Source organism: Drosophila bipectinata, chromosome 2R, assembly GCF_030179905.1.
Source record: "Drosophila bipectinata strain 14024-0381.07 chromosome 2R, DbipHiC1v2, whole genome shotgun sequence".
NCBI lineage: Eukaryota > Metazoa > Arthropoda > Insecta > Diptera > Drosophilidae > Drosophila > Drosophila bipectinata.
In genome coordinates this window covers 23,355,944-23,378,224 of record NC_091737.1, presented here as the reverse complement: position 1 = coordinate 23,378,224, position 22,281 = coordinate 23,355,944, and the positions used below count along the sequence as shown (strand labels likewise).

At 45.7% G+C, this 22,281-nt stretch overlaps 8 protein-coding genes across 10 annotated transcripts; 5 read left to right on the top strand and 3 right to left on the bottom strand.

Annotated features, from left to right (window-relative positions):
• Window positions 1-48: 48 nt before the first annotated feature.
• Window positions 49-1,978, bottom strand: LOC108123130 (CDK5RAP3 protein homolog). The gene is made up of 4 exons (XM_017238160.3): window positions 1,903-1,978; window positions 1,655-1,829; window positions 735-1,595; window positions 49-680 (listed from the first exon to the last, which is right to left on the bottom strand). Exons 1-4 carry the CDS (start codon window positions 1,906-1,908, stop codon window positions 175-177), a joined length of 1,548 nt encoding a protein of 515 aa, XP_017093649.2. The 5' UTR covers window positions 1,909-1,978; the 3' UTR covers window positions 49-174.
• A 337-nt stretch (window positions 1,979-2,315) lies between these two features.
• Window positions 2,316-4,926, top strand: LOC108123131 (stromal membrane-associated protein 1). Its single transcript, XM_017238161.3, has 2 exons — window positions 2,316-2,654; window positions 2,873-4,926. Exons 1-2 carry the CDS (start codon window positions 2,546-2,548, stop codon window positions 4,279-4,281), a joined length of 1,518 nt encoding a protein of 505 aa, XP_017093650.2. The 5' UTR covers window positions 2,316-2,545; the 3' UTR covers window positions 4,282-4,926.
• A 131-nt stretch (window positions 4,927-5,057) lies between these two features.
• Window positions 5,058-6,293, top strand: LOC108123209 (protein FAM8A1). Its single transcript, XM_017238298.3, has one exon. It carries the CDS (start codon window positions 5,148-5,150, stop codon window positions 6,144-6,146), a length of 999 nt encoding a protein of 332 aa, XP_017093787.2. The 5' UTR covers window positions 5,058-5,147; the 3' UTR covers window positions 6,147-6,293.
• A 118-nt stretch (window positions 6,294-6,411) lies between these two features.
• Window positions 6,412-7,460, bottom strand: AIMP1 (aaRS-interacting multifunctional protein 1). Its single transcript, XM_017238299.3, has 2 exons — window positions 7,295-7,460; window positions 6,412-7,244 (listed from the first exon to the last, which is right to left on the bottom strand). The coding sequence occupies exons 1-2, from the start codon at window positions 7,427-7,429 to the stop codon at window positions 6,438-6,440; spliced, it is 942 nt and encodes a 313-aa protein (XP_017093788.2). The 5' UTR covers window positions 7,430-7,460; the 3' UTR covers window positions 6,412-6,437.
• Window positions 7,461-7,493: 33 nt separating this feature from the next.
• Window positions 7,494-12,432, top strand: PAN2 (PAN2-PAN3 deadenylation complex catalytic subunit PAN2). Of its 2 annotated transcripts, XM_017238297.3 has the most exons (15): window positions 7,494-7,652; window positions 7,744-7,934; window positions 7,992-8,161; window positions 8,222-9,368; window positions 9,427-9,541; window positions 9,602-9,723; window positions 9,783-9,882; window positions 9,937-9,996; window positions 10,058-10,353; window positions 10,417-10,613; window positions 10,675-11,043; window positions 11,112-11,310; window positions 11,369-11,580; window positions 11,646-11,977; window positions 12,037-12,432. In XM_017238297.3, the coding sequence occupies exons 1-15, from the start codon at window positions 7,598-7,600 to the stop codon at window positions 12,201-12,203; spliced, it is 3,732 nt and encodes a 1,243-aa protein (XP_017093786.2). In that variant the 5' UTR covers window positions 7,494-7,597; the 3' UTR covers window positions 12,204-12,432. The 2 variants fall into 2 exon arrangements, with proteins under 2 accessions (XP_017093786.2, XP_070134007.1); XM_070277906.1 differs by having other exon boundaries at window positions 7,992-9,368.
• Window positions 12,433-12,530: 98 nt separating this feature from the next.
• Window positions 12,531-13,655, top strand: BaraB (Baramicin B). 2 transcript variants are annotated; one of them, XM_017237939.3, is made up of 3 exons: window positions 12,531-12,744; window positions 12,803-13,518; window positions 13,576-13,655. In XM_017237939.3, the coding sequence occupies exons 1-3, from the start codon at window positions 12,693-12,695 to the stop codon at window positions 13,582-13,584; spliced, it is 777 nt and encodes a 258-aa protein (XP_017093428.2). In that variant the 5' UTR covers window positions 12,531-12,692; the 3' UTR covers window positions 13,585-13,655. The 2 variants fall into 2 exon arrangements, with proteins under 2 accessions (XP_017093428.2, XP_043066724.1); XM_043210789.2 differs by having other exon boundaries at window positions 12,534-12,744; window positions 12,806-13,518.
• A 511-nt stretch (window positions 13,656-14,166) lies between these two features.
• Window positions 14,167-19,890, bottom strand: FANCI (Fanconi anemia complementation group I). The gene is made up of 13 exons (XM_017238467.3): window positions 19,732-19,890; window positions 19,214-19,668; window positions 18,915-19,150; window positions 18,742-18,851; window positions 18,226-18,676; window positions 18,085-18,173; window positions 17,911-18,023; window positions 17,595-17,860; window positions 17,182-17,525; window positions 16,788-17,119; window positions 16,391-16,722; window positions 15,561-16,326; window positions 14,167-15,505 (listed from the first exon to the last, which is right to left on the bottom strand). Exons 1-13 carry the CDS (start codon window positions 19,828-19,830, stop codon window positions 14,284-14,286), a joined length of 4,815 nt encoding a protein of 1,604 aa, XP_017093956.2. The 5' UTR covers window positions 19,831-19,890; the 3' UTR covers window positions 14,167-14,283.
• A 519-nt stretch (window positions 19,891-20,409) lies between these two features.
• LOC108123063 (kunitz-type serine protease inhibitor bitisilin-1) lies at window positions 20,410-21,210 on the top strand. The gene has a single exon (XM_017237967.3). The coding sequence runs from the start codon at window positions 20,572-20,574 to the stop codon at window positions 20,917-20,919; it is 348 nt and encodes a 115-aa protein (XP_017093456.2). The 5' UTR covers window positions 20,410-20,571; the 3' UTR covers window positions 20,920-21,210.
• The last annotated feature ends 1,071 nt before the right edge of the window (window positions 21,211-22,281 follow it).

The window sequence follows — 22,281 nt, the reverse complement described above, 5'->3', positions numbered from 1 at the left end:
CAACAAAAAAAAAAAAGCAAATGGCAATTAAAAAGAAAGAACACAATATAAATAAAATTTGTATATTTAATAAAAATAGCAAAATAAAATAAACTTCTTTTAAAAAAATTTATAAAACCGCCTCTGTACTTCCCAATTGACCGTTTATTTTTGAAAATTAGTAACAGCTTTTAGTTAGTTAACACCCCCCATTAGGTTGACCACCCGATTTTTGTAGCGCTTCGAGATGTCCTTTTCAATATGGCCCTGCAGCGTCCGGGTCTGAGCAATCAGTTCCTCCAGTACAGGATTCAACTCCTGCCGCTGTTCCCGCAGCTCGACGGCCCGCTTCTTGAGGGCTTCTCGGTTGGAGCGAAGCTTCTCCACGGCCTTGGTCATCTGCTGCAGCTTGCTGGCCAGCAGGTTGGCGTATTTCGGCGAGTGCTTCAGCTGGAAGAGATGGCGCGTCTGCTCGTCGGAGGTCTGCTGGATGAGCTTCTCGACATTCCGCAGGATCTTGTTGATGCTCTCCGCATCGTGCGTGGCTATGTTATCCATTAGGGAGAACATGATGTCACTGGAGGACTCCAACTGCTTGAGTTCGTAAAGACGCAGCTTCAGGAATGATTCCAGTTCGTAGATTTCATCCAAGAACCTATCCCGATAGTTGGGAGAGTCCAGCAAGGTGTAGGCCTGATCCCCTGAAGAAATCTTAATATTATCGAAAATAAACACATGTCAAGGGATGACCTTACCTTTGGCTGTGCCACCATCCATGCCGGTGCCCTCCACCACTATTCCGTACTCCTCAACCGGAATGTCGAAGTTTATTTCCACGGCATCGGTGGGAGCACTCTCGATGCCCCAGTCGATACCACCGCCATCATTCTCCTGCATGTCCACGTTTCCAAAGTCCCCGTAATCGATAATCTCCGCCGAGACGGTGGAAGATGTCCCACCATTGTCGTCTGTGCCAAAATCGATAGCACCAAAGTCAATTTCATTTGCTGCGTTATCCGAATCCTTCGGCGCGGCGCCTTCGCTGAGGTTAAGTCTAATTGGAGGCTCCTCCACGACCAGCGGTGCTTCCTTGTGAATGTACTGGTACACAGTGGTGTTTCCGAACTCCACCAAATGGCTCAAAATGGGCAGCGGCTGCTTGTGGCCGCTAACCTCAGCGTAGAGGTCGATTCCCGCCTGAATGGTTCCGATTCCCTGCAGCGACTTGGCATACAGATCGGGCAGACCAGACAGCACCTCCAAGAACTCTGTATGCAAGTTTTCGCCCTTCACGCCTAATTGGTCCAAAAGAGCGGCGTGCTCGGATAAGAACTGGGTCTCGGGCTTGTTCAGGTCTTGAGCTCGCTTTAGGCTCTCGTCGGTCTGCTGCTCCAACTTGGTCATTTGCTTGCGCACCCCGGGAATCTCATAGTTGACGTTTCGCACAAAGATCTGGGCCGTCTCGGCCAGGTATGTGGCGTTCTTTTCGTAGAGCCGACAGATCTCCTGCCAATCCTTCATACGCTGACTTCCATAGGTTCCAAACACACTCTTTGTATCCTTCTCCGTTTGCTTCAGGATCTCTATTATTTCCTTTACATGGTAGTAGTTTATGTCTGGAGAAGAAAACCCAAGTATGAAGTGGGTATGGGATGTTGGTGCTCCAAAAACTTACTTGTTCTGGCCAATAGCTTGATGAGTTGCTCGTTGGAAGGCATATCCTGGAGGGCATTGCTAATTTTTGTGTGAATCTCCTTAATTTCTCGCTGCACATTCTTCGGGACGATCCTCCTGCTGACCAGCCAATCCTGCAGCTTCAGCGTGTGAATGTCAATGGGAATCTCAGACTCCTGTGGACAAGATGTGGGTTAGTCTGTGTCACTGTTTCCATCGTTTTTAAGCAAAACAGAAAATTAAGCTTACATTCATTTTCCAAAATATTTTGTCCACGCAAACAGCTGCGGAATAGTGTGACCAATTTTTGAAAATAATTTAAACAACAAAAGGAGTTTAAAAGTTGCGACAAATTGTAATATTTAATATTTATTCCAATATACCTCTTTATTAACCAGGCCTAAGATATAAATATCTGGAATTAAGTTTTCTATAAAGTCAATCAAATTTTGGATTTTAGACACAGTTGAAGAAAAAAATTCACCCAGGTTTAGCAGAAACTTTGAAACAAAAACTTTTATCACATTAAAAAAAAATTAATAATATGTTAGACTGCATTAAATATTCGTAAAACTGTTTAAATGATTAATCTTTTTAAAATTTGTAAAAGATTTGAATGACAACACTGTAAAATTAGTGAGACCGTTGTTTCTGTAGGAAGTTTTAAAGGGGGTGTCGCTATTATATCTGCCAACACTGGTACACTCTTTTTTTCGGTAGCAAAAACTGTTTTCCATTTCGTTGGGGCCGAAATTCCAGAATTCGCTTGTATTTGTATATCCATGAGCAGCAGCGATAAGTTCTGAACAGCCCGTCGCCCACGCCACGTCGAACAGCCCGCTTTAGCGTCCAGAGATATCAGTTCCAGCGGAGAGACAAGACAAGTGCAAAAATGAGCTCAAACCAGCGGACGAAGCTAATCCAGGAGAAGTGTCAGACTCTGCTCACGCAGATGCTCCGCGACGAGGATAACAAATATTGTGTGGATTGCGATGCTAAAGGTACGTTGAATAACTAGCAGCATCTTCTGCATTATAAAATACGCCGATGATGACGCACGAAAGTAGGAATATGTAGATATGTGTGTGCATCCCCACCGCAATACAAATTCACACTCTCTTCTGGGAGGGCGGATTCAAGATAAACACTTGTCCACTTGGCGGGATCGGACGCACTATCTTGTGACTGAACTAAAGGGCACAACATTTTATCTCCATAGGTCCCCGATGGGCTTCATGGAATCTGGGCATGTTTCTGTGCATTCGCTGCGCCGGAATCCACCGCAACCTGGGTGTGCACATATCACGAGTCAAATCAGTCAATCTGGATACCTGGACGCCAGAGCAGGTGATCTCGCTGCAGCAAATGGGCAACTCACGGGCCCGCGCCGTTTATGAGGCGCAGCTCCCGGATGGATTTCGACGACCCCAGACGGACTCTGCGCTGGAGAACTTTATACGGGCCAAGTACGAGCACAAGAAGTACCTGGCCCGTGAGTGGGTGCCGCCCTCTCCTCCGAAAGTCGACTGGGCCAAGGAAATCGACGAGGAACTAGAACGCCAAAAGCGCAAAAAGAAGACTGCGCAGGCCAGTTTGGGCATTGGGGGAGTGACCGGTGGCGTGGACAAGCGCGCTGTTTCCTCCTCTTCTTCGGTATCCAAGAACGCCCCGCTACCTGCCCCGCTGCCCAAGCCGAAGCCCAACCAAGTCGGCGGCTGCAGCCCGAAGACATCCCAGCGTATTCAGCTAAACAACAGCAACAGCAGCGCCGGCGAAAGCGACCTTCTGGGCCTGTCATCGCCCACCAAGCCGATGCCAATGACCAGTGGTGGGGCCGGCAGTAGTGCAAGCCAAGACCTGCAAAACGAAAGTTTCACCAGCTTTCTTAGTGCCGACGCCATGACCGTACAGCCGGAGAAGACAAACGGCAGCAATGGCGACGCTGGCGGCTTGATAGCCGGGAAGCCAGGCTCACTGGCCCAGGAGGAGCAGGACTTCTTCAGCCAAGGCTCGTTGGGGATCTCGGGCAGTGAGAAAGACACATCGGGAAAGCTCTCGAAGGATAGCATTCTGGCATTGTATGGAAACACGCCGGCCGCTCATAATCCACAAATGAACTTTGGCGGATTTACGGGCATGGCACCCGGTGGATATATGCATCAGCAGCAGCAGCAGATTCCCCACCAGTTTATGACCCCGCCGAACTCGGTCAGTATGTACAACTCGCCGGTAATGGCAGCTCCAAATGCTTTCAGCAACGCTCCCATAAGCAGTGGTGCCAATGCTATGAGCCTGGGAGGCGTTGGATTCGGTGGCGCTCAGTTTCCCAACTCGGGAAGTAGTCCATACGCTGCCAGCGGCCAGGGAACTGCCCAAAATCTGATGCAGACTAACCAGAGCATCCTCAGCGGGATGCCGTTGTTCGGATCAGTGCCCTCGCAGCAACAACAGCAGCATCCCCAGTTGAGCGGCCTCTCCATGAACTTGATGCAGCCCAGCGGAATGTCGATGGCTCCACAGCAGGGCTCGGGCGGATTTGCTGCTGCTGCCGGGCCTCCAGCCTCATCGGTACCGTCAAACTTGAATCAGCAATTCGGGAACCTAAATATTGGTAATGTCTGGCAATAAATACGGCGTGTATTTATGTAGTTGTATTCCTTTAATTAATTTTAAGAAACAAGTGTTCGTCTCAGTGTTGCAACCTGTGTGTGTGTGTGTGAGACGTTAATGCTTGTTTACAGGCATTCGATTTGTACAACTTGCCAAGGTAGTTAGTTGTCCTATGAGGATTCGAAGCAGAAACTATACGTATTATAGATGAATTCACTTGTCACTGTCAAGCAGCAAGCCACTGTATTTAAACAACGTTCATGACCACCAAGGACCGCGTCTAATCGTTCAATCTATTCCAATTATACCATTATACATACATACATGTGTAACGACCTAACTAATAATAAAAATTTAACTAAGAAACTTAATGCACTTTCCAATAAAATGTACATGTTATTTTGAAACATTAGCTAGGTATTTGATACACATGCGTAAACAAATCGTCCACGCCAGGATCAGGTCAGAGTCTAGAGATTTGGCAACGTACTTTTTAAATGCTTCATATCCTTAAGAAAATATCCACGATTGTTTGTCAATGTGAATCTTAAATGTCTTGGCTGGAGATTCGGATTTAATGTATTCGATCTTTAAGTTGCTATGTCTAAGGAATAAATCAAACAACTTCGAACTGTGTAATAATAAAATAATCAGACCAATGTATCTAACGATTGTTTTACTTTTATTTAATTTAGTTTTCTGATTTATAAGAAAATCCTTTCAATCTGAACTTTTCAAATTTCCCGCCTTCGGTCGTTATCAAAAAAAAAATTTTGGCATTCACCACGAAACGCGTGCATATCAGCCGCTGGGACACATACACGTCAACTTGCAAACAAATAAATAATCCAAAATAAAAAGTCGGAGGCAAAACATTGAGCAAAATGAGCGACAAAGCCGAGGATACGCTGCAGAAGCTTCTGGGGGACCCGTCTCCGGGACAGGAACTGTCAACCAAGGAGGCCTACTTCGCGAGTCTGGCGGAATGGGCGAAACAAGCTTCGATTGCCCAGAACGCCATGACCATGTTTCCATACTACCTGATGGCCAACTACCCGCAGCTCTTCCAGGGTCAGACATCCGCTAGTCACCCAGCCAGCTTGGGTCAACTGCCAGCAAGCCCGGCGATTCCCGCCCAGGGGACTCCGTCACCCGTCGCTCCACCAACCGGGCCACCCCAGGCTCCTCCAGCTTTCAACCGATTCCGTGTGCTCGACGAGGCACAACAATTTGATATTATCCATCGCATTGGCGGCTACGAGTACGTTGTGGCACCCTTTTGGAAACGTGCCGTGGCGGAGGCCATCGACGTGTTTATTCTTTTCATTCTGAAGATCATCATTACATTCGGCGTTGTGAACCTTTTCGACTTGGAGTTTGACAAGGAGATGATGCGGCGCACCTTGGATGAGGACGATTTGTTTATTAACTTCTTCGATATCTCGCTGGACTTCATAACAATGTCGTCCGACCTGCTGCTGATTGAACTCCTCACAAAAATAACCGTCTGCTGCTACGAAGCACTCTGGACGGTCTTCTACAACGGAGCCACGCCCGGAAAGTCATTAATGAAAATTCGCATACACTATGTGGAGGCGGTGATGCCGCTCCAGGCTCCAGCTCTGCCCCAATTCGTGCTCCAGCCACAGCGTGAGCCGTTGCGAGCTCTGATCTATCCCGCCCAGACACCCACATTGATGCGGGCCTTTGCCCGGGCCCTAGCCAAAAACCTGGTCATGACGTTGCTCTTCCCCATATGCGTGGTTATGATCTTCTTCAAGAACAACCGTACCGCGTACGACATACTAACCAAGACAATAGTGGTCGAAACTGATTCCAATGCCATATTCCGCACCCATGCTCCACATCAACGTCAACGCTAAAGCGCCGTATAAATCGGCTCGAGCCAAGTACGTGGAGAATATTTATACGTTTATACTCTTTTCTATGCACATAAGATAGACGTTGTTGTTAATAAAAATCCGATGTTATGTACTGCTGTCTTGTGCAATAAAACTGTCGAGTTACAATCCTTAGTCGAAATCCAATCCAATCCAATGCACATCTTGATAAGGAAGACAGTTCCACCTTTGAGTTAACCCTACACCCTTTAAATATACCTGATAAGGACTGAGCAATCTATCTATGTAGGTGGCGATGTTTGGTTTATTGGCTCATTTCACACTGACGTTCTTCAAGGTTTGGGCTACTACGTTACCCTTGCCAGGAACATGGAGCGCAGCTCCCTTGTAACAGGCCACCAGGGCGTCATTCGTCTTCAGATCGGGGGCGCACGCCTCAAAGATCTTCTTCTTGGGGTTCAGTTGGGCATCCGGCTGGCGAGGATATCCTTCACAGTAGACCAGATCACCGGGAACAGCTCCGGCGGGCGGGCTAAGGACCTCAACCTTTTCCGGAGTGGAGGCGCACATCACCATAGCTTCGGAGGTAACACCGCGCATTTTGGCCGGTTTCAGGTTGCACATGACCACTACTAGTCGGTCCTGCATCTCTTCCAGTGGCACGAACTTTACCAAGCCGGACACAACGGTTCGCGGTGCCGCCTCGCCGCAGTCGATCTTCTCCAGATACAAGCTGTCGGCGTCGGGATGACGGCCCACCTCCACGATCTTACCGACGCGCAGATCGAGACGACCAACGTCTACTGGAGCTTCAGGAACGGCAGCGGGCTTCTCTGCTGCTGGCTTCTTGTCCTTGGCCTTCTTTTCCGGCTTGGGCTCCTTGGCGGTCTTGGGCGCTGGAGCTTCTGCTGGAGGCTTTTCGCTTGTCGCAGGCGGAGCCGCTGGAGCACTGGTGCACAAGCCACGGGAGCCGGGCACCGCAATCTGGGTTTTTCCGTTTTGTAGTTCCAATCGTACTAGCTGCGCCAGAGCCGACTCTATTTCCTTGGCCAGTTGGGCGTTTTCCTTGATCAGTTCCTGCTTCTTGCGCTGAACAAGTTGTTGCTGGATTCCGCTCATCTGTGCCGACAAGAGGTTAACTACGTCACTGAATAGGTGCCACTACCTACCTCGGATTTAATTGAGTCGAGCAGGGCCTGAGCGCGCTCATTGTTGTCCACGATTTGCTGCAGGGCGGCCATTCTTCGATTTCCCAGTGGGTTTTTAAAAAGTGTCTTGCATGCGGATCCCAAAGTACGTAGCATTGCAGAAGTGGCACTTTTCGTGTTTCGTAAGGCGCGATAGTATCGGTATTTGCCCTGACATCTCTACCGATAGTGTCATCGGTAGCTAAGAAACGAAAACGGCTAGAAATTTAGAAGTAAAATTTGCAAATCGAAATATTAAACACACAGGCGAGCACGGATAAGTAAATGGATTACGTTTATTGCGGCACCGATCCAATCGGGGCCCCTGAGGACATACTGAGTACGTGAGAGTCCCTCTTATCTGATACGTATAAACAAACAAGCGCACGTAGCTAAGCTTTCTCCTTTGTTTTGTGTTTACGTTTCGCCAGGTGTTTACGACGCGGGATCAGCTCGAGGATCCGGACAATTTTCCCCCAGTTTCAATGGCTTCAACATCGGCAATACCGAGCCAGACTATGTGGAACTGGTGCCCGTGTTCGCCGATGGCGGGGAACATTTCGGCGTCTCCACAGTTGCATTCGACGACTACGAAGAGCTGCTTTGGATGGGCAACCAGGGAGTAAGTGGCTGCTTCTAGCAATAGATATGTATTTAATCATTATATTTTGCATTTCAGGGCCATGTCACCTCTTACTACACCAGCTCGATGCAGAAGTACACTTCGTTCCAGGTGCATCCCTGTGACATCGTTCGCCAGATAACCACGCTCGATTCCGGAGTGCTGGCATTGACCCAGACCTCGCTGCGTCACCAAATCCGAAGGGGTTTGCCCAAATTTACCCATAAGTATGTGATAGGGGAAAACTTGTGCTTATTCCTTCTTCCATCGTTGTTTTTCTCTTATAGATCCAACAACATGACGGAGATGGTGTGCATGTTGCAGTTGTCACCGAACCGCCTTGTCATGGCGGGATTACAGGAAGAGCTGATCGATTTCGACCTCCGCACGCTCAAGGAGACCAGGCTGGAGCACGTGGGCGCCGCTGGCTGCACTGTGCTGCGCAAGAACTCTCGCTTCTTGTTTGCCGGCGACCAGTTTGGGACGGTGACTCTGCGGGACCTTAATAGCCTGGCGGTGCAGCATACCATCAAGACACACACCAACGGGCTGTCAGATTTCAGCGTCCAGGGCAACCTGCTTATCTCCTGCGGGTACAGTGGCCGACAGAACAACCTAACCGTCGATCGATTCCTCATGGTCTATGACCTGCGAATGCTTCGCCAGATATCTCCCATCCAGGTGCTGATCGATCCGCAAATGCTTCAGTTTCTGCCGTCGCTCACTTCGCGACTGGCCGTTGTGTCCAGTTACGGCCAAATCCAGCTGGTAGACACTGTAGAGCTGAGCGAGCCGCGTGTCTCGATGTACCAGATCAATACCAACGGCAGTCAGTGCCTCACTTTCGACATCAGCTCCTCCTCGCAGGCCATGGCCTTCGGCGATCAGAGTGGTCACATCAATTTGATTGCTGCTGTACAAACACCTCAGCCACAGTTCAACCCGTTCTCGCGCAACACGGAGTTCGCCGACGCCGTGCCGCCCCTGCCGATGGTACCTCTCTCAGACACCAATTTTCCGCTGTCTTCAGTTATGCTGCCACATCTGACGACAGGAACACAGTGGTTCTCGGACTGGCCGGAGGAGCTGTTGCGGTACCATTACCACAGACCCAAAACCATCGAGCCCGAGGTGTTGAACAACATGAAAATGCAGGGTCCGATCGGATATTCGCCAAACCCGCGCACTGCCCGTCGGAATCAGATTCCCTACGTGCTCGAGCAGGGAAGCGCTAGTAGCACAAACGGTAATGGTACTGTGGCTGCTGTTAAAGCAGAAAACGGCGTTAAAATCATTCCACGGCGGTATCGCAAGGTCGAATTAAAATATACGAAGCTTGGCACCCAAGATTTCGACTTTGAGCAGCATAATCAGACGTGCTTCGCTGGACTGGAGGCCACGTTGCCCAACTCTTATTGCAACGCTATGCTTCAAGTGGGTGTTATCTAAAACTGTAATGTCTTTAGACTACTTACTATTATTATTTTTATAGATTCTGTACTTTACGGATCCCTTGCGCGTGAAGCTTATTGAACATTCCTGTTCGAAGGAGTTTTGCTTGTCCTGCGAACTCGGTTTTCTGTTCCACATGCTGGATAAGAGCACCGGTAAGACCTCATTTCTAGACTTTTGTTACTGCCTACCATTCACATTCGGTTTTTGTTAAGCTTCATCGCCGTGCCAGGCTAGCAATTTCTTGAGATCTTTTCGCACGGTTCCGGAGGCCTCGGCGTTGGGCTTGATTCTGACGGACTGCTCCTCCAATGTCAACCTGATAACTCTGATACAGGCATGTAGCTAATATGCTTTGCTTTTTTCATTTCGCTAATACAATATGCACGCCAATAGAACTGGAACCGATTCATTCTGCATCAAATGCATTACGAAATCTTCGACTCCAGCAAGAACTCGTCCGCTTCAAGCGGATCTGTGCAAACATCGTTGAATGGTAACAAGAATGTTCTACTTTTTGAAAAAATAACCAACTATGCTTATGTTTTAGCCGACACCACGGCCACAGGTGAAACAAGTGGCTCCTCGGAACTCTTTGATTCCATATGTGGTGCGTATATAAGGATGGAGGATGTTATTTGAATGGGTTTTGTATTTAATGGATTTTTTAGATGAGACTTCCAAGGATGAGGACCGGGAGCGCAGCAAGATTAATGCAGAGACTGAAATAAGTAAGATCTTCGGCACCAAACAGATTTGCGTTAACCGGTGCATCAAATGCCATGTGGAGAAGTCGAAGGAAAACATTCTGCTCGCCTGCAATATGTCATACCCCACCCACATCAAAGATAGTGAGCAGTATTTCAGTTTCGGAACTATTTTAAAGCGGTCTCTATGTTCAGAGAAAAGCATCCAGGCCTTTTGCGAGAGCTGCAAGAAATTCTCACCAACAAATCAAATCGTAAAGGTGAGTTCTCTGGTAATATTATGAGTATTTCCTCAAAATTACTGAAATTGAATGTCATGTCAGGTCACCGCTCTGCCTCAAACCCTGGCCATCAACTGCGGTCTCAATAATGAGAAGGACTTGACCTTCCTGAAGCGACAACTAAACCGCTGTAATGAAAAGCCCTCTGCCGAAGTAGCTTCTTCTTTGACCACCAGCAAGCCCTGTCGCTATGGAGCGAACTGTTCTCGGAGTGATTGTCACTTCATGCACCCAGACCGGTTAGTTTTTCCCTTAAACTTGTAATCGGAAATGGTAAAAAATGTTTTTTTCGGCTTTCAGAAAGTCGCCTTCACACACAAGCCAATCAAACAATGCTAATAGCTCGCCCATCGGACGTCAAAAGTCTTGGTTCCCCTTGAGCTTCACCATGGGTTTCAGCGAGGAAGGAGAGCTACTGGTGCAAACCCCATCGGAAGTCAGCACAGCCAAAACAGAACAGGAGGAGGAGACCGAGAAACCTCCCATCTTCAAAGACGACAACAATCGCACATACGCTCTGCACGCTGTGGTTTGCCAAGTGGATGACGGGACTCAAAAGAACCTCGTGTCTTTGATTAATGTACAAAGGCAATACCATGTCATGAAGATGGCGGCCGCCGAGTCTCCCGACGAACCCCAGAACCAATGGTACATCTTTAATGATTTCAGGTGGGTCAAGGTTATAGAATTTCTGGTGTGATTAGGAATAAAATTGATGTAATTTTTGTATTTTATAGCATTTCTCCTGTCTCGCCGCAAGAGTCGGTGTGGTTTACTCTGGACTGGAAGGTTCCATGCGTTCTGTTCTACATGAGAGTGGAAGATGAGACGGATTCTGCAAGCTCCACAGATTCGATTGCAACAGAAAGCGAGGAACCTCTTCCTTCAGAGAGTAGCTCCGACACGGCTAGTAATCTAACCAACCCCTTTTTGGAGGTGAGGACTTCCTCGTTGCCTCTTGTAAAAGCCATCACTGAATCTCATTTGTTTCTAGGATGTGACAAATCCCACACCAAGCAACGGGAGCACGGATGCCACACTGAAACCATTGCAGACGAACGAAATGCCTCAGTCTGGTGACCTTGTCGCCATGGATGCCGAATTCGTGACACTGAATCCGGAAGAGAATGAGATTCGTCCGGATGGCAAAACAGCTACCATCAAGCCATGTCACATGAGTGTTGCTCGTATTTCTTGTATTCGGGGGTAGGTAGCCATCTTAATGACCATTTTGTCTCTACTCTATCCTCCATTATATATTTCCTCAACAGACAAGGATCTCAAGAGGGTGTTCCTTTCATGGACGATTATATATCCACCCAGGAGAAGGTCGTAGACTATCTAACGCAGTTCTCTGGCATTAAGCCTGGCGACTTGGATGCTAACTTTAGTAACAAGCGGCTGACTGCCTTGAAGTACTCTTACCAGAAACTCAAGTATCTGGTGGATGTGGGCGTTATTTTTGTGGGACATGGCCTGAAGAATGATTTCAGGGTAATCAACATCTATGTGCCCTCTGAGCAAATAATAGATACGGTGCACTTGTTCCACCTGCCACACCATCGAATGGTATCGCTGAGATTCCTGGCCTGGCACTTTTTTGGTATGTACCAACAGAATTATAATGATCGTTCTGGTAAGATGTTGAACTTTGTATTACAGGAACAAAAATTCAATCCGAGACGCACGACTCCATAGAAGATGCTCGGACCACCTTACAGCTATACAAGCACTACCTGAAGCTCCAGGAGGAAAAGAAGTTCGCCAACGCGCTGAAGAACCTGTACGAGCGGGGAAAGCAACTGCAGTGGAAGGTGCCGGAGGAATAGGTCTGAGACCAACCTAATGTCAATTCGACGAAATGCATAATCAAAGTAATCGTCAGTACAAACTTCACCCCAACCCGATGACCGATGACCGCGACATTCATCTATTTAACTTGGTTTCAATGTGTTTCATTTTCTCTTGTGCTTCTGGTATTTTATTTGTGTATCTTTGTAACAAACGTTCAAAACATTGAAAGAAATAACGTTTTATGTCTTATCATTAAAAAAATAACTGGTTCTTATTTGTCAAAGCTATGAAGGCTGGCCTGCACGTGGATGCGATTTGGTGGGTCAATATGTTCGGTTTCTTCTGAAATTCCCGCCCGATCTCTTATCATCGTCGGTGACGATTGGGATTTTATTTTTCGACTTTTTCGCTAATTCGATGAGTACCTGAATTTCGGCTACTGCGCAGCTACTTATAAATACCACGAGCGAGTTAGGCCAGTTAGTTAGAGCCCAGCTTTCGGTGGAGAACATACATAGGTAGCAATGCATTGTCTTGGAATACTCGTACTGCTCGTTGGAGCTGTTTGCTGCGTTGGTGAGTAACTTCTAGCCGTTGCTTCCCCCTAGTAGGTATTGACACTGCTATCCCCCAGCAGCCAATGGCCAGCACAGGCCTGAGAGACAAACGGGTCCTCACGTCTTCGGTGTTCCCGGCAACCAGGTCTACATCAGAGGCCAAAACGATGGAACCTACAAAGTGCCAGGAGTGGGTGGCCAGTTCCAACTCTCATCCTCGCCAAGGGAGCACATCTACACAGATGAGCAGGGAAACACATATTTGCACCGAAAGAACGGAGGACCGGGTACCCACACTATCAGCGGTCCTGGTCCCTTAGTCCCTGGCCCGGTGGCAGTCCCTCACGCACCCAGTCCCGTCGTTTATGCCCAGCGCAGACCACGTAGCCCTCAGTTCCATGTAGAGCGTCCTGGTCGAACGGTTGATTACGGATCTGATGGGTTTGTTGTCTCAAGGGATCGTCGTAGTCCACAGTTTCATGTGGAGCGTCCTGGACGCACAGTGGATTATGGTTCCGATGGCTTTGTTGTCTCAAGGGATCGTCGTAGTCCACAGTTTCATGTGGAGCGTCCTGGTCGGACTGTGGACGTAGGCCCCGGAGGATTTGTCATACAAAGGAGAAGTCGCAGCATCAACGATGGCCGCGTCCAAGGTGAGAACTTTGTGGCTCGCGATGATCAGGCTGGCGTTTGGAATGACGATGTTTCGGTATGGAGGCGTCCGGATGGGCGAACCGTCTCTGTAGGCCCCGATGGAAGCACCATAGTTTCTGGACATGGTCATACGCAACATGTAAGTAGGACATTTCCCAAAAACCCATAAAACTTACTAATATCCTTTAATTTTCAGTACAATTAGCCAGCATGAATATAAATGATGTTACTTGTATATAGATTTTGATTTAAAGTTTAAACAAATAAATAATTATATTTATAAGCATGTGCGATGGTTATATTATATATCTGAACCGGTTTTATTTTATTGATCGATCCGTGAAACCAAACAAAGACTGTTCTACCAAATTAAATTTGGTAGGTCGGATGGTATGGTCATATAGCCCAAAATAAAATCTATAGGAACTTCCAACTTTCTATCTTCAATATTATAGGATATAGTCGCCTATAGAGTCCACAGTGATGGCTATATCTTCCTCAATTCTCATCCGATTCCCAAACGGAGTACCTTAAACGATTTGTAGATCGATTCTCCACCATTCTGCATCAAAATCCTGAGAAAAAATATTTTTCAGATTTTTTTTCCTTTTTTCCTGATGGGTTCCCTTGAAAATGGGGTATTCCCCTATAGGGTCCACTGCGATGGCTATATCTTCTCCAATTCTTATCCGATTCCCAAACGGAGTACCTTAAACGATTTGTAGATCGATTCTCCACCATTCATAAAAATGACCAAAACATTTGATTACTTTTACATTTTATTCAGATTATTTTACATGGAAGTTTTAGTAGAACTAAAGTACTAAAAATGGGCCTCTATCTTTAAAGTTCCAAATATTTATATGTAGCAAACAAAACCATCAATATTTTGTCAAAAAGTGTATCAATCTAGTTTAGACCTCCCAGACCTCAAGAGACCCAGGCGAACTCTAATTAAAGGCTTTTCTTTTGCAACAGGTTCTATGGGTTTTCGAGTCTCTTTTGCTTTCTTAGACGAAGTGTCTTCATTAGTTTCCTCCAGTGGAGCCCGAGAACCACGCGCTCTTGATTTTTTAGCCGGCTGTTCTTGGTCATTATTCTCCATTTCATCTACTGAAGTCCGAGCCCTAGATGCTCTTGTGTTTTTAACTGGTAGTTCTTCGTCATCACTTCCCAATTCTTCTATTGAAGGCCGAGTCCTGGATGCTCTTGTTTTTTTAGCTGGCTGTTCTTCTTCATCACTTTCTAGGACTTCAACCGAAGCCCTAGACGATTCTGGTCTTTCAGCTGGTTGCTCATCTTCATCACTTATGAGTTCTTCCACGGAAGGCCGAGTCCTAGACGCTCTTGTTTTCTTAGCTGGCGGTTCTTCGCCATCAATATTCATGTCCTTCTGCCGTGTCGGTTTCTTTTTATCCTTCTTGGAACGTGCAGGTTTTGAAGTACTGACTGGTTCTTCCCCATCACTATTAACTTCCTCCTGTACCGGTCGTGTCGGTTTCTTTTTGTCCTTCTTGGAACGTACCGTTTTTAAGGAGCTTGGTGCTTCCTCTTCAACATCGTTGGCTGGCACTGGACTCTTTGGCTTTTCAGCCGGCTTGCGACCCCGTTTACGTTTAGGTTGAGCCTCCTCCGAATCGGTGCTAAGGACGCGTCTCCGGCGCTGGCTTTTTTCCTCTACTTGGACTGGTTCATCTTCATCATCTTCAACCTCTTCCGGATACGTACATGACTGAGCATCGTCGTCTTCATCCTCTTCCGCATGGCTTTCGTCCACCGAAATGTTACGGCCATCTGAAATACTGCGTTCAATAGCCGCCTTTAGATCCGTCGACTTAATGTCGAAGTCGCGCATGGTACCAAAGTGTAAGTAATCGGTCAGCCTGTTCTGAGCCTTTGTTTTCTTTGAAAGCAGAATTATATGCTTATTGAAGTCTTCAATAACCATTATAACCTTGGGAATCATTCGGGTCTCCCTCAGAACTTTCGCCCGCTCGGCCTGAACCTTTCGCTTTTTGAGATGCTGCTGAGCTTCCTCGTCTATGGCATTTGCTTCGATGTAGTTAATTAGCTCATATATGTTAGTAGGCAGCTGTTTTCCCACATCCCGCAGCAGAAGTTCGAATCTGGAGCAAAGCAAAGGTTATTAAAGGTTTAGGAATATTTAAGGATTTTACTTACTTTGTGTTGCGAATACTTGTGTTGCTCGGATCCGAGGAGCAGCAAGACAGAAAGTGTTTCGTCAGGTTCTTCATACAGGTGTAGAGCTGGATCAGTAGTTTCAGAAGACCGTCCATGGAAGCCCCCAGGGGAATGCAGACGTTGGTGAGCGCCAGCAAAGTCCTCGAGATGTGAATGATTCGAGTGCATATGGAACGATCCATTACGTCCAGGTTGCCACGCCAGTATATTTGGTCAGATTCAGGGACAATCTGGCATTTGTAGTTTAAATTATTAGCTTTCGTCACAAAGTAATCGACATCTGCCAGTTGCTTTTGGACAGCAGTGTACAGATGTTGTAAGCAACTCTCCACAGTCACGATGCTTATGGACTTCAGGTTCGGACCTACGGAATCTACAGGCACGTCATCGTTTAAGGCGCCGAGTACACTCCCCAATTGCTTGGCGATATTGTCAAAAAATGGTCCCAGGTGTGTTTTCTGTCGCTGAACGAAAAGGATTCTATGAACCAGGCCCATGTCGGCATTCAAGATCTCGTTGTTGCAACAAAAGTTCAAGAGCCAAGTGTATGAGTCCGTGGCTAACCGTTCATCGTACTGAATGTGATCCAACATAATCTCCAGTGCCTCAAAGAGCCAAATGGGTAGTTTCGCTACGAACTCATCCTTGCAAATCGATTCATCACTGCCGTACTCTTCCATAAACGCATCCAAGACATCCTGGATGACGAGAACGGATTCTTTGTTCTTGGTCAAAGTTGCCATGTCTGAAAATGATGGACCGCAGAATAATTATGAAATATTTTTATAAATGCAGTGCAGTTTTCTCACCAAATCCCTTTACAAAATCACTGAATTTCTTCGGATAAATCTCGTGGGCAGTTCGCAGGCATTCCATAAAACACTCGGCAGCTAGTGCCGAGCTCTGCATGTCAAAATTTTTCCACAACTCTGGCAGCCGACGGATGCAGCGTTCATATATGACTTTGGTAATATCAGTCAGTTGCTTTAGGGTCCGCTTACTGTAAGATAGCTGCTTGTAATCTGGTTCCTGTCGAATGGATTGCACTTTTTTGGCGCAGATCTGCAGAACATATTGAACCAGAGGCTGGTGGGACCGCAGCAGAACAGTCTTTTCCGGAGCAGCAAAGGCAACTACATCGCTGTTTAGGTAATGGTTTTGCTAAGTTAATCTTCGTGCCAAATAGTAATCTTTCAAGTCACTTACTCAAGCAAAAGATGGAGCAATTTTTCCAATATAGTCAGATCCCAAATGTTTTCCGGCTGCGGACAAATATTCTTAACCTGAACGCCATTCAATGTAATATTGCTGCTTTCAGTGTTAGTGCCCTGCTTTGATTGTTTGTGAGCCTTTTTGGAAGCACCTGCCAAAGCCTTATGATTTTCAGTAAGCTTGGTATGCATCTTAAAAAGTGGTAAAATGTGAGATATTTGTTCATTGCTGGGTTTGGAGGATAGCAACAGGTGAGAAATGATTCCCTCGATTATATTCATTTGCTGCAACACGAGGGCACACTTTAGGTGCGTGGCTGGAGGTGACTGAGAGTGGAAATGTGTCATTATTTTAGATGTTTTATTATCAAAGCTACAGAAGTACTTACAGTGTCTTCTAGGGGAAGTCTATTGTCCACCATCCGCTGCACACAAAGGTTCAAAAGCCGGTTCATCTCTCGTGCATCGTAGCCTGTCGGAGCCCGTTCGAAAATGGCCAGACAGTTGCCTACAAACTGAATGAGTCTTCCGAGATTATCTTTCAGTTGAATTTCCATGTGTTGGTCATCGTTGGCGCTAACCAGGTTATCGTAGCGAATACGGAAGACCGTGTCCAAGTTATCTAAAACATCTTCTTCAGAAGGAGTATCAAAAAAACTCCTAAAATGCCAATCGATGACTTGGAGAACATGGATTACGAGCTTGGCATTCAGCTCCACAGCTCTTTGAAGATCTAAAAATACAATTGTTCACAAGAAGTGGCTGAAATTCATGTAAGGATGCTGTAGTATTTTATACTCACTTTCATAAAGCGTACAACGTATTTCAAATTGTTGCTGAAGGCAATTCCTCAGCAAACCAATGATTTCAAGCGTCAGCATGTCGAAATTCCTTTGCGGGTTGCTCCTACTTCCAAATGTGCTCTGGGACATCATGGAGTATCCAGAGATGCTATGCTGTGTGCAATAGCTAGTAGCGCTGGAGGTCTGACGAGCCGCGTTGCTGTTGTTCAACTGCTTCAGAATCATGCAGAACCCATAGATTGCCATGCGACGTTTCTGAATGCAACTAGAAGCAAAATTATTGAATGAAAAGTTGTAAGATTAACCCTCACTTACCTGGAACTCATGGCTTTGCAAAGTACATCAATCAGAGCATCTCGAACACGATTAGATATTTTTAGGAGCGGTAATATAAAGTTCATCATACGCATGGCTTGCTCTCCGGAAAGCTAATAAAGGAGTAGTCAGTGTTACTACACATAATCATCAGAAATCATTATTAAAACTAACCCATTGCATGTGCTCCAAAACCGTCTCAATGGTCTTTGAACATTCTGAAACTGTAAACGTATCCGCAACACTTAAGAGCGTTAGGCACTCTGGAATAATAACACATTAATGCAAAGTAAGTAATAATAATACATTACCCACCTGAAAACTGATTCTGATCTTGAAAGACTATCATCCACTCGGAAACAAGCTTTATTATCCCCTGACCAAATATGAAACGCTTGCGAATAAATTTTGTAAGAAAAGTTATGGCCAAAGTGTGCAACTTTGTCGAGTGCGACTTGAGCAGCGAAAATACTAGGTGGACAAGTCCCGGGGTAATGACATCTTTGCCATCTTTGTTCTGGTCGATGAGCACATTGAACACCTGTTGCAAGTCGACTTGTTTCCGCTGCAGTGTATCCCGATACCATACTGAGTAGTCTGCCAAGGTGCGTTCCTCTTCGTTATTGTTGATGACATTCCGCAAGAAAGGCAGCAAAATTGAATGAGAGTTTCGGGCAGATTCGGGATCCCGATTAATACTGGTCATGGAAATGATGGCACTTAGCATAAAGGGCGTCAAAACTACATCTGGCATATGCGAAAAGTTCTGCAATATGTCATACAATTGTGAAAAATATCTAATTTATATGTAGATCTTGATTTAAAATTTACCCTTAGCATAATAACCAAATTTTGCTCGTTGAGCTTATACATAGTACAGTAGTTCAAATGGTGTAGAATGGTTTCCTCCGCCTCACGGAGCTCGTTGTCCGAAAAAGAATCTAAATACATAGGGATATAGTTTTAAAAACTCCAACCTTTTTGGAGGATAGAGGCATACTAACCTATGCTATCAAAATTGGTGGAATTACTGCACATATCAGAAAAGAGACGCTTGTAAAAGTTGCGATGAAAGTACTTCTCCAGCGCCAATAGAGGCATAATGAGCTGCGAAGCACTGTTGCACATTGAAAAAAGCTGGAAGCAGAGGGCTGGAAGTTCCATGGGGGACAGTTCCTGCAGAGCGGCCGAAAACTTGTTCAGAACCGTCAGAAGTTCTGCATTGCTGAGATTCATAGTTCTACAATAGAAAGAAAGCTTAGAAAAGTAATCCATCAAGGGATTTTAAGGACTAAAAACTTACTTAAGCATGTCAGCAATTGGCGTTAAGATCGTGGATGGCCATTGCATTGTCGAAATAGTTTTGACCGTGTTGTTTCTATACTCAAGTCCATCTAATCCAATCCCATTTACCACAAACCTCGGCCTCCCCAAGAGCAGGGAAAGTGCATCCGGCAACAGGTCCTTCCAGCCCACACACTTGGCATCTCCCTGTCGCATTCCGTCCACGCAGTGCTCCACAATCCAGGCCAGCTGTTCGGAGGGAAAGGTGGACAGATCCTGAGAGAGACGCGTGATCAGGTCGAATGTCTGCTTGTAACTCAGCTCCACACAACGAAGTCCGTCCATGAAACTCTGGACGCAGGCGAATCGTTTCTGCCTGGACTCTTCGCTGTTGGAAACAAAACCCAGGAGGAGGTAGTTCCAAAAGGTTATTCCCTCGCTGCGCGCCATTGTCTCATTAAGAGTCTCTATTAACTAATCGAAACAAATTAAATTAAAAACAATGACAAAGGACGCTAAGTGCACAAGTCGTCCCACCTTTTTTGTTGGAGTATTTTGAATAAGTAATTCCAGTTCACTTCGGGGCCCCTTCTCCCCCAGCTTTCGCACCCACTGTAAAATGGAATCCTGCCCCATCTTAATATAGTTTTAATTTATAATTTACAATTTACAATTTACAATTGTAATTGAAACAGATTCGGCGCCAGATCGTATGTTGCTGAAGAAGAAGATGAACCAGTGTTGTAGAATGATAGTTATTCGATACTCGATGCAAGAGTTGCCAGATTTATAGAAAAACATTCATTTTTGAAAAATTTGAATATTTTTGAGCAGAAAATCGAGTTTATTTATTTGAAAAACCAATAGCTTAACCATTTAACAAGAATATCATTACCATTAATCAAGTTTTTTTGAATCTCCTTTCATTTGAATTAAAAACTTTTTAAATATGCATAGTTTCCATAATTATTGATAATATTGATTAGTTTAAAGTTTAAACTATAATCCTTATTCGGCACAGAAATTATGTGTATTAAACAACAAAGTTAAAGTTTTTGATACCCGCATTTATGGAGTAATTTAAATCTCTTTTATCTCTATCTTATATCAGTTAAAGAGTCAACTTAAGAGCGACTATTTTAAGCCAAATTAAAAGCTCAACATGACGGTTTTGCAGAGTCTCTTGGCCGCTCGGAACAATCGCCACCTCCAACACCCCGATCCCCCGACACCGATTTGCGCGCCATCGGTCACGTCAGAGGTCTGAGGCTTGTATAAAACAAAAGCTAGATCCGAAGCGGCACCATTTAAGTATCTCCAGCCGCCAGGTGAACAAGTGAAAGAGAAACGCGAATCTATAAAATAATTACACACAAAATGCGCGGACAATTGAAAACATTTGGAGTGGCCAGCTTAGGACTAGCTGTGGTGCTTCTCCTGCTCGCGGCCACCAGTGAGGCGAAACCCATGGACCTGTACGACGATGTGAGCGACTTCTTTGATGCCATCTCCCTGGACGATGTGGCCAACACTGGTCGGAATACGCATCCGGAGCAGTTCTGCCTGATGCCGGCCCGCAAGGGTGTCTGCCGGGCTCTGATCCCGCGGTGGCGCTACGATCCGGAGCAGAAGAAATGCGTGGAGTTCAAGTTTGGCGGATGCGATGGCAACGAGAACAATTTCCCCAGCTACAAGGACTGCATGGCAACCTGTGAGGGAATGTGAGGAAGAGAGCTCCCCAGCGCGTCAGACGATTTGTTGCCAAAGGCGCCTGCTTTTCCTTCGATTCTGCAAAGTAGCGAACCAAAGGCAGCATAAACAATGTACTTTAAACTTTCACCCACATCACAATCCAAGCGATTAACTGTTCTTTTCTACCTAATATTTATGTAGTTTCTGTCATTGATCCATTTATTTTGTACTTTTTTTTGGGTGTTGCCCCATTGCCTGCCACCCATTTAGAGCTTAAGTTATTGTGATAAAAAATATTTACAAAATAAAAGATTTACAAAAATATTTAATATTTCTTTTAACTAAAATTAATACTTATGAAATCTATTGTTTCCAGAATCAAAAAAGTGGTTTTTGAAAACTATTAGAGCTTTTTAGAGGTTTTTTGAAGAGGGTGGGATTTGAAATATAGTCCTTAAACCTGTTAAAAATTTTACCAAAATATAGTTCTGGGAATAGAATGCAAGAAATATCTAATAATTGCCAAATACTAGAACCATTATCCGTTTCTGGTAAATTCTAGAAACTTTAAATGTTTGTTGTCAACCAAATGCAGTCTCTATGCCAATCTAAATTTAAACAACGAGTTTTATAAATATTTATAGAAATAGTTTCAGACAATTTTATGAGTTATCTAAGCCAATACAATATCAGCGGCCTCAAAACTGAATTTTCAAGTGAGAGATCGCTTGGCGCAATTGCCAGAGGCTTCATAGGTTCAACTTTCATAGATTTCACTTGGAAATGGTCCAAGCTGAGCTCTCAATGCAAAACTGGCCCATTCATGGGAGCGCTGATCAATCGATCGATCGGATCGAAAACCAGCAGACACAATGAGCTAACAAGATCGAGTATGTAGCCGCAAAGGTCACCCGGACGGACATGAGACGGATGAGTGGACCACGTCAATGGGTGGTAGTTGGGTCTAGGCAAACCACTACGCTGACACTACGTCAGCGGTAAAAATACGCACGGATACGATACGATCCGTAGATCCACTTAATGGGCAACAACAGATGGACAAAACAAACAAACCGGTGAGACACCGAGACACCGAGGCAAAACCCGATTACAATTCGAAAACCAAATTTAAGCCAAAGCCAAAGCAAGTAAACATAAACAATTGAAAGGTGCGAATTTATGCTAAGCCGATTGCCAATAAACCCCTAAAAACCGTGTAGAAAGAAATAACTCGAAATCTAATTTGGCCAATATGCATAACATTAGCCGCTGGAAGATGGAGCCGCTCAAGCGAAACCCCGCCGAGGGCAAACGCCCGAAGAAGTTAAGGGGGGTTTTCGTATTGCCCGGTACAGGGCCTGGCCTGGCCTGGACCTGGCAAATTCCCAAGATTAT

Coding starts and splice junctions, on each gene's coding strand:
- LOC108123063 (XM_017237967.3), top strand. CDS start 20,572: ATGCGCGGACAATTGAAAACATTTGGAGTGGCCAGCTTAGGACTAGCT.
- LOC108123131 (XM_017238161.3), top strand. CDS start 2,546: ATGAGCTCAAACCAGCGGACGAAGCTAATCCAGGAGAAGTGTCAGACT. Junction 2,655..2,872: donor TGTGGATTGCGATGCTAAAG/GTACGTTGAATA, acceptor TTATCTCCATAG/GTCCCCGATGGGCTTCATGG.
- AIMP1 (XM_017238299.3), bottom strand. CDS start 7,429: ATGCTACGTACTTTGGGATCCGCATGCAAGACACTTTTTAAAAACCCA. Junction 7,245..7,294: donor TCGACTCAATTAAATCCGAG/GTAGGTAGTGGC, acceptor TTGTCGGCACAG/ATGAGCGGAATCCAGCAACA.
- BaraB (XM_017237939.3), top strand. CDS start 12,693: ATGCATTGTCTTGGAATACTCGTACTGCTCGTTGGAGCTGTTTGCTGC. Junction 12,745..12,802: donor TGGAGCTGTTTGCTGCGTTG/GTGAGTAACTTC, acceptor GCTATCCCCCAG/CAGCCAATGGCCAGCACAGG.
- LOC108123130 (XM_017238160.3), bottom strand. Junction 1,596..1,654: donor CAAGCTATTGGCCAGAACAA/GTAAGTTTTTGG, acceptor TTTCTTCTCCAG/ACATAAACTACTACCATGTA. Junction 681..734: donor GGATGGTGGCACAGCCAAAG/GTAAGGTCATCC, acceptor AGATTTCTTCAG/GGGATCAGGCCTACACCTTG.
- LOC108123209 (XM_017238298.3), top strand. CDS start 5,148: ATGAGCGACAAAGCCGAGGATACGCTGCAGAAGCTTCTGGGGGACCCG.
- PAN2 (XM_070277906.1), top strand. CDS start 7,598: ATGGATTACGTTTATTGCGGCACCGATCCAATCGGGGCCCCTGAGGAC. Junction 7,935..7,991: donor TTTGGATGGGCAACCAGGGA/GTAAGTGGCTGC, acceptor TTTGCATTTCAG/GGCCATGTCACCTCTTACTA. Junction 9,883..9,936: donor TGTGCAAACATCGTTGAATG/GTAACAAGAATG, acceptor CTTATGTTTTAG/CCGACACCACGGCCACAGGT.
- FANCI (XM_017238467.3), bottom strand. CDS start 19,830: ATGGGGCAGGATTCCATTTTACAGTGGGTGCGAAAGCTGGGGGAGAAG. Junction 18,024..18,084: donor TTTTGGAGCACATGCAATGG/GTTAGTTTTAAT, acceptor CTCCTTTATTAG/CTTTCCGGAGAGCAAGCCAT. Junction 15,506..15,560: donor ACAAGTATTCGCAACACAAA/GTAAGTAAAATC, acceptor GCTTTGCTCCAG/ATTCGAACTTCTGCTGCGGG.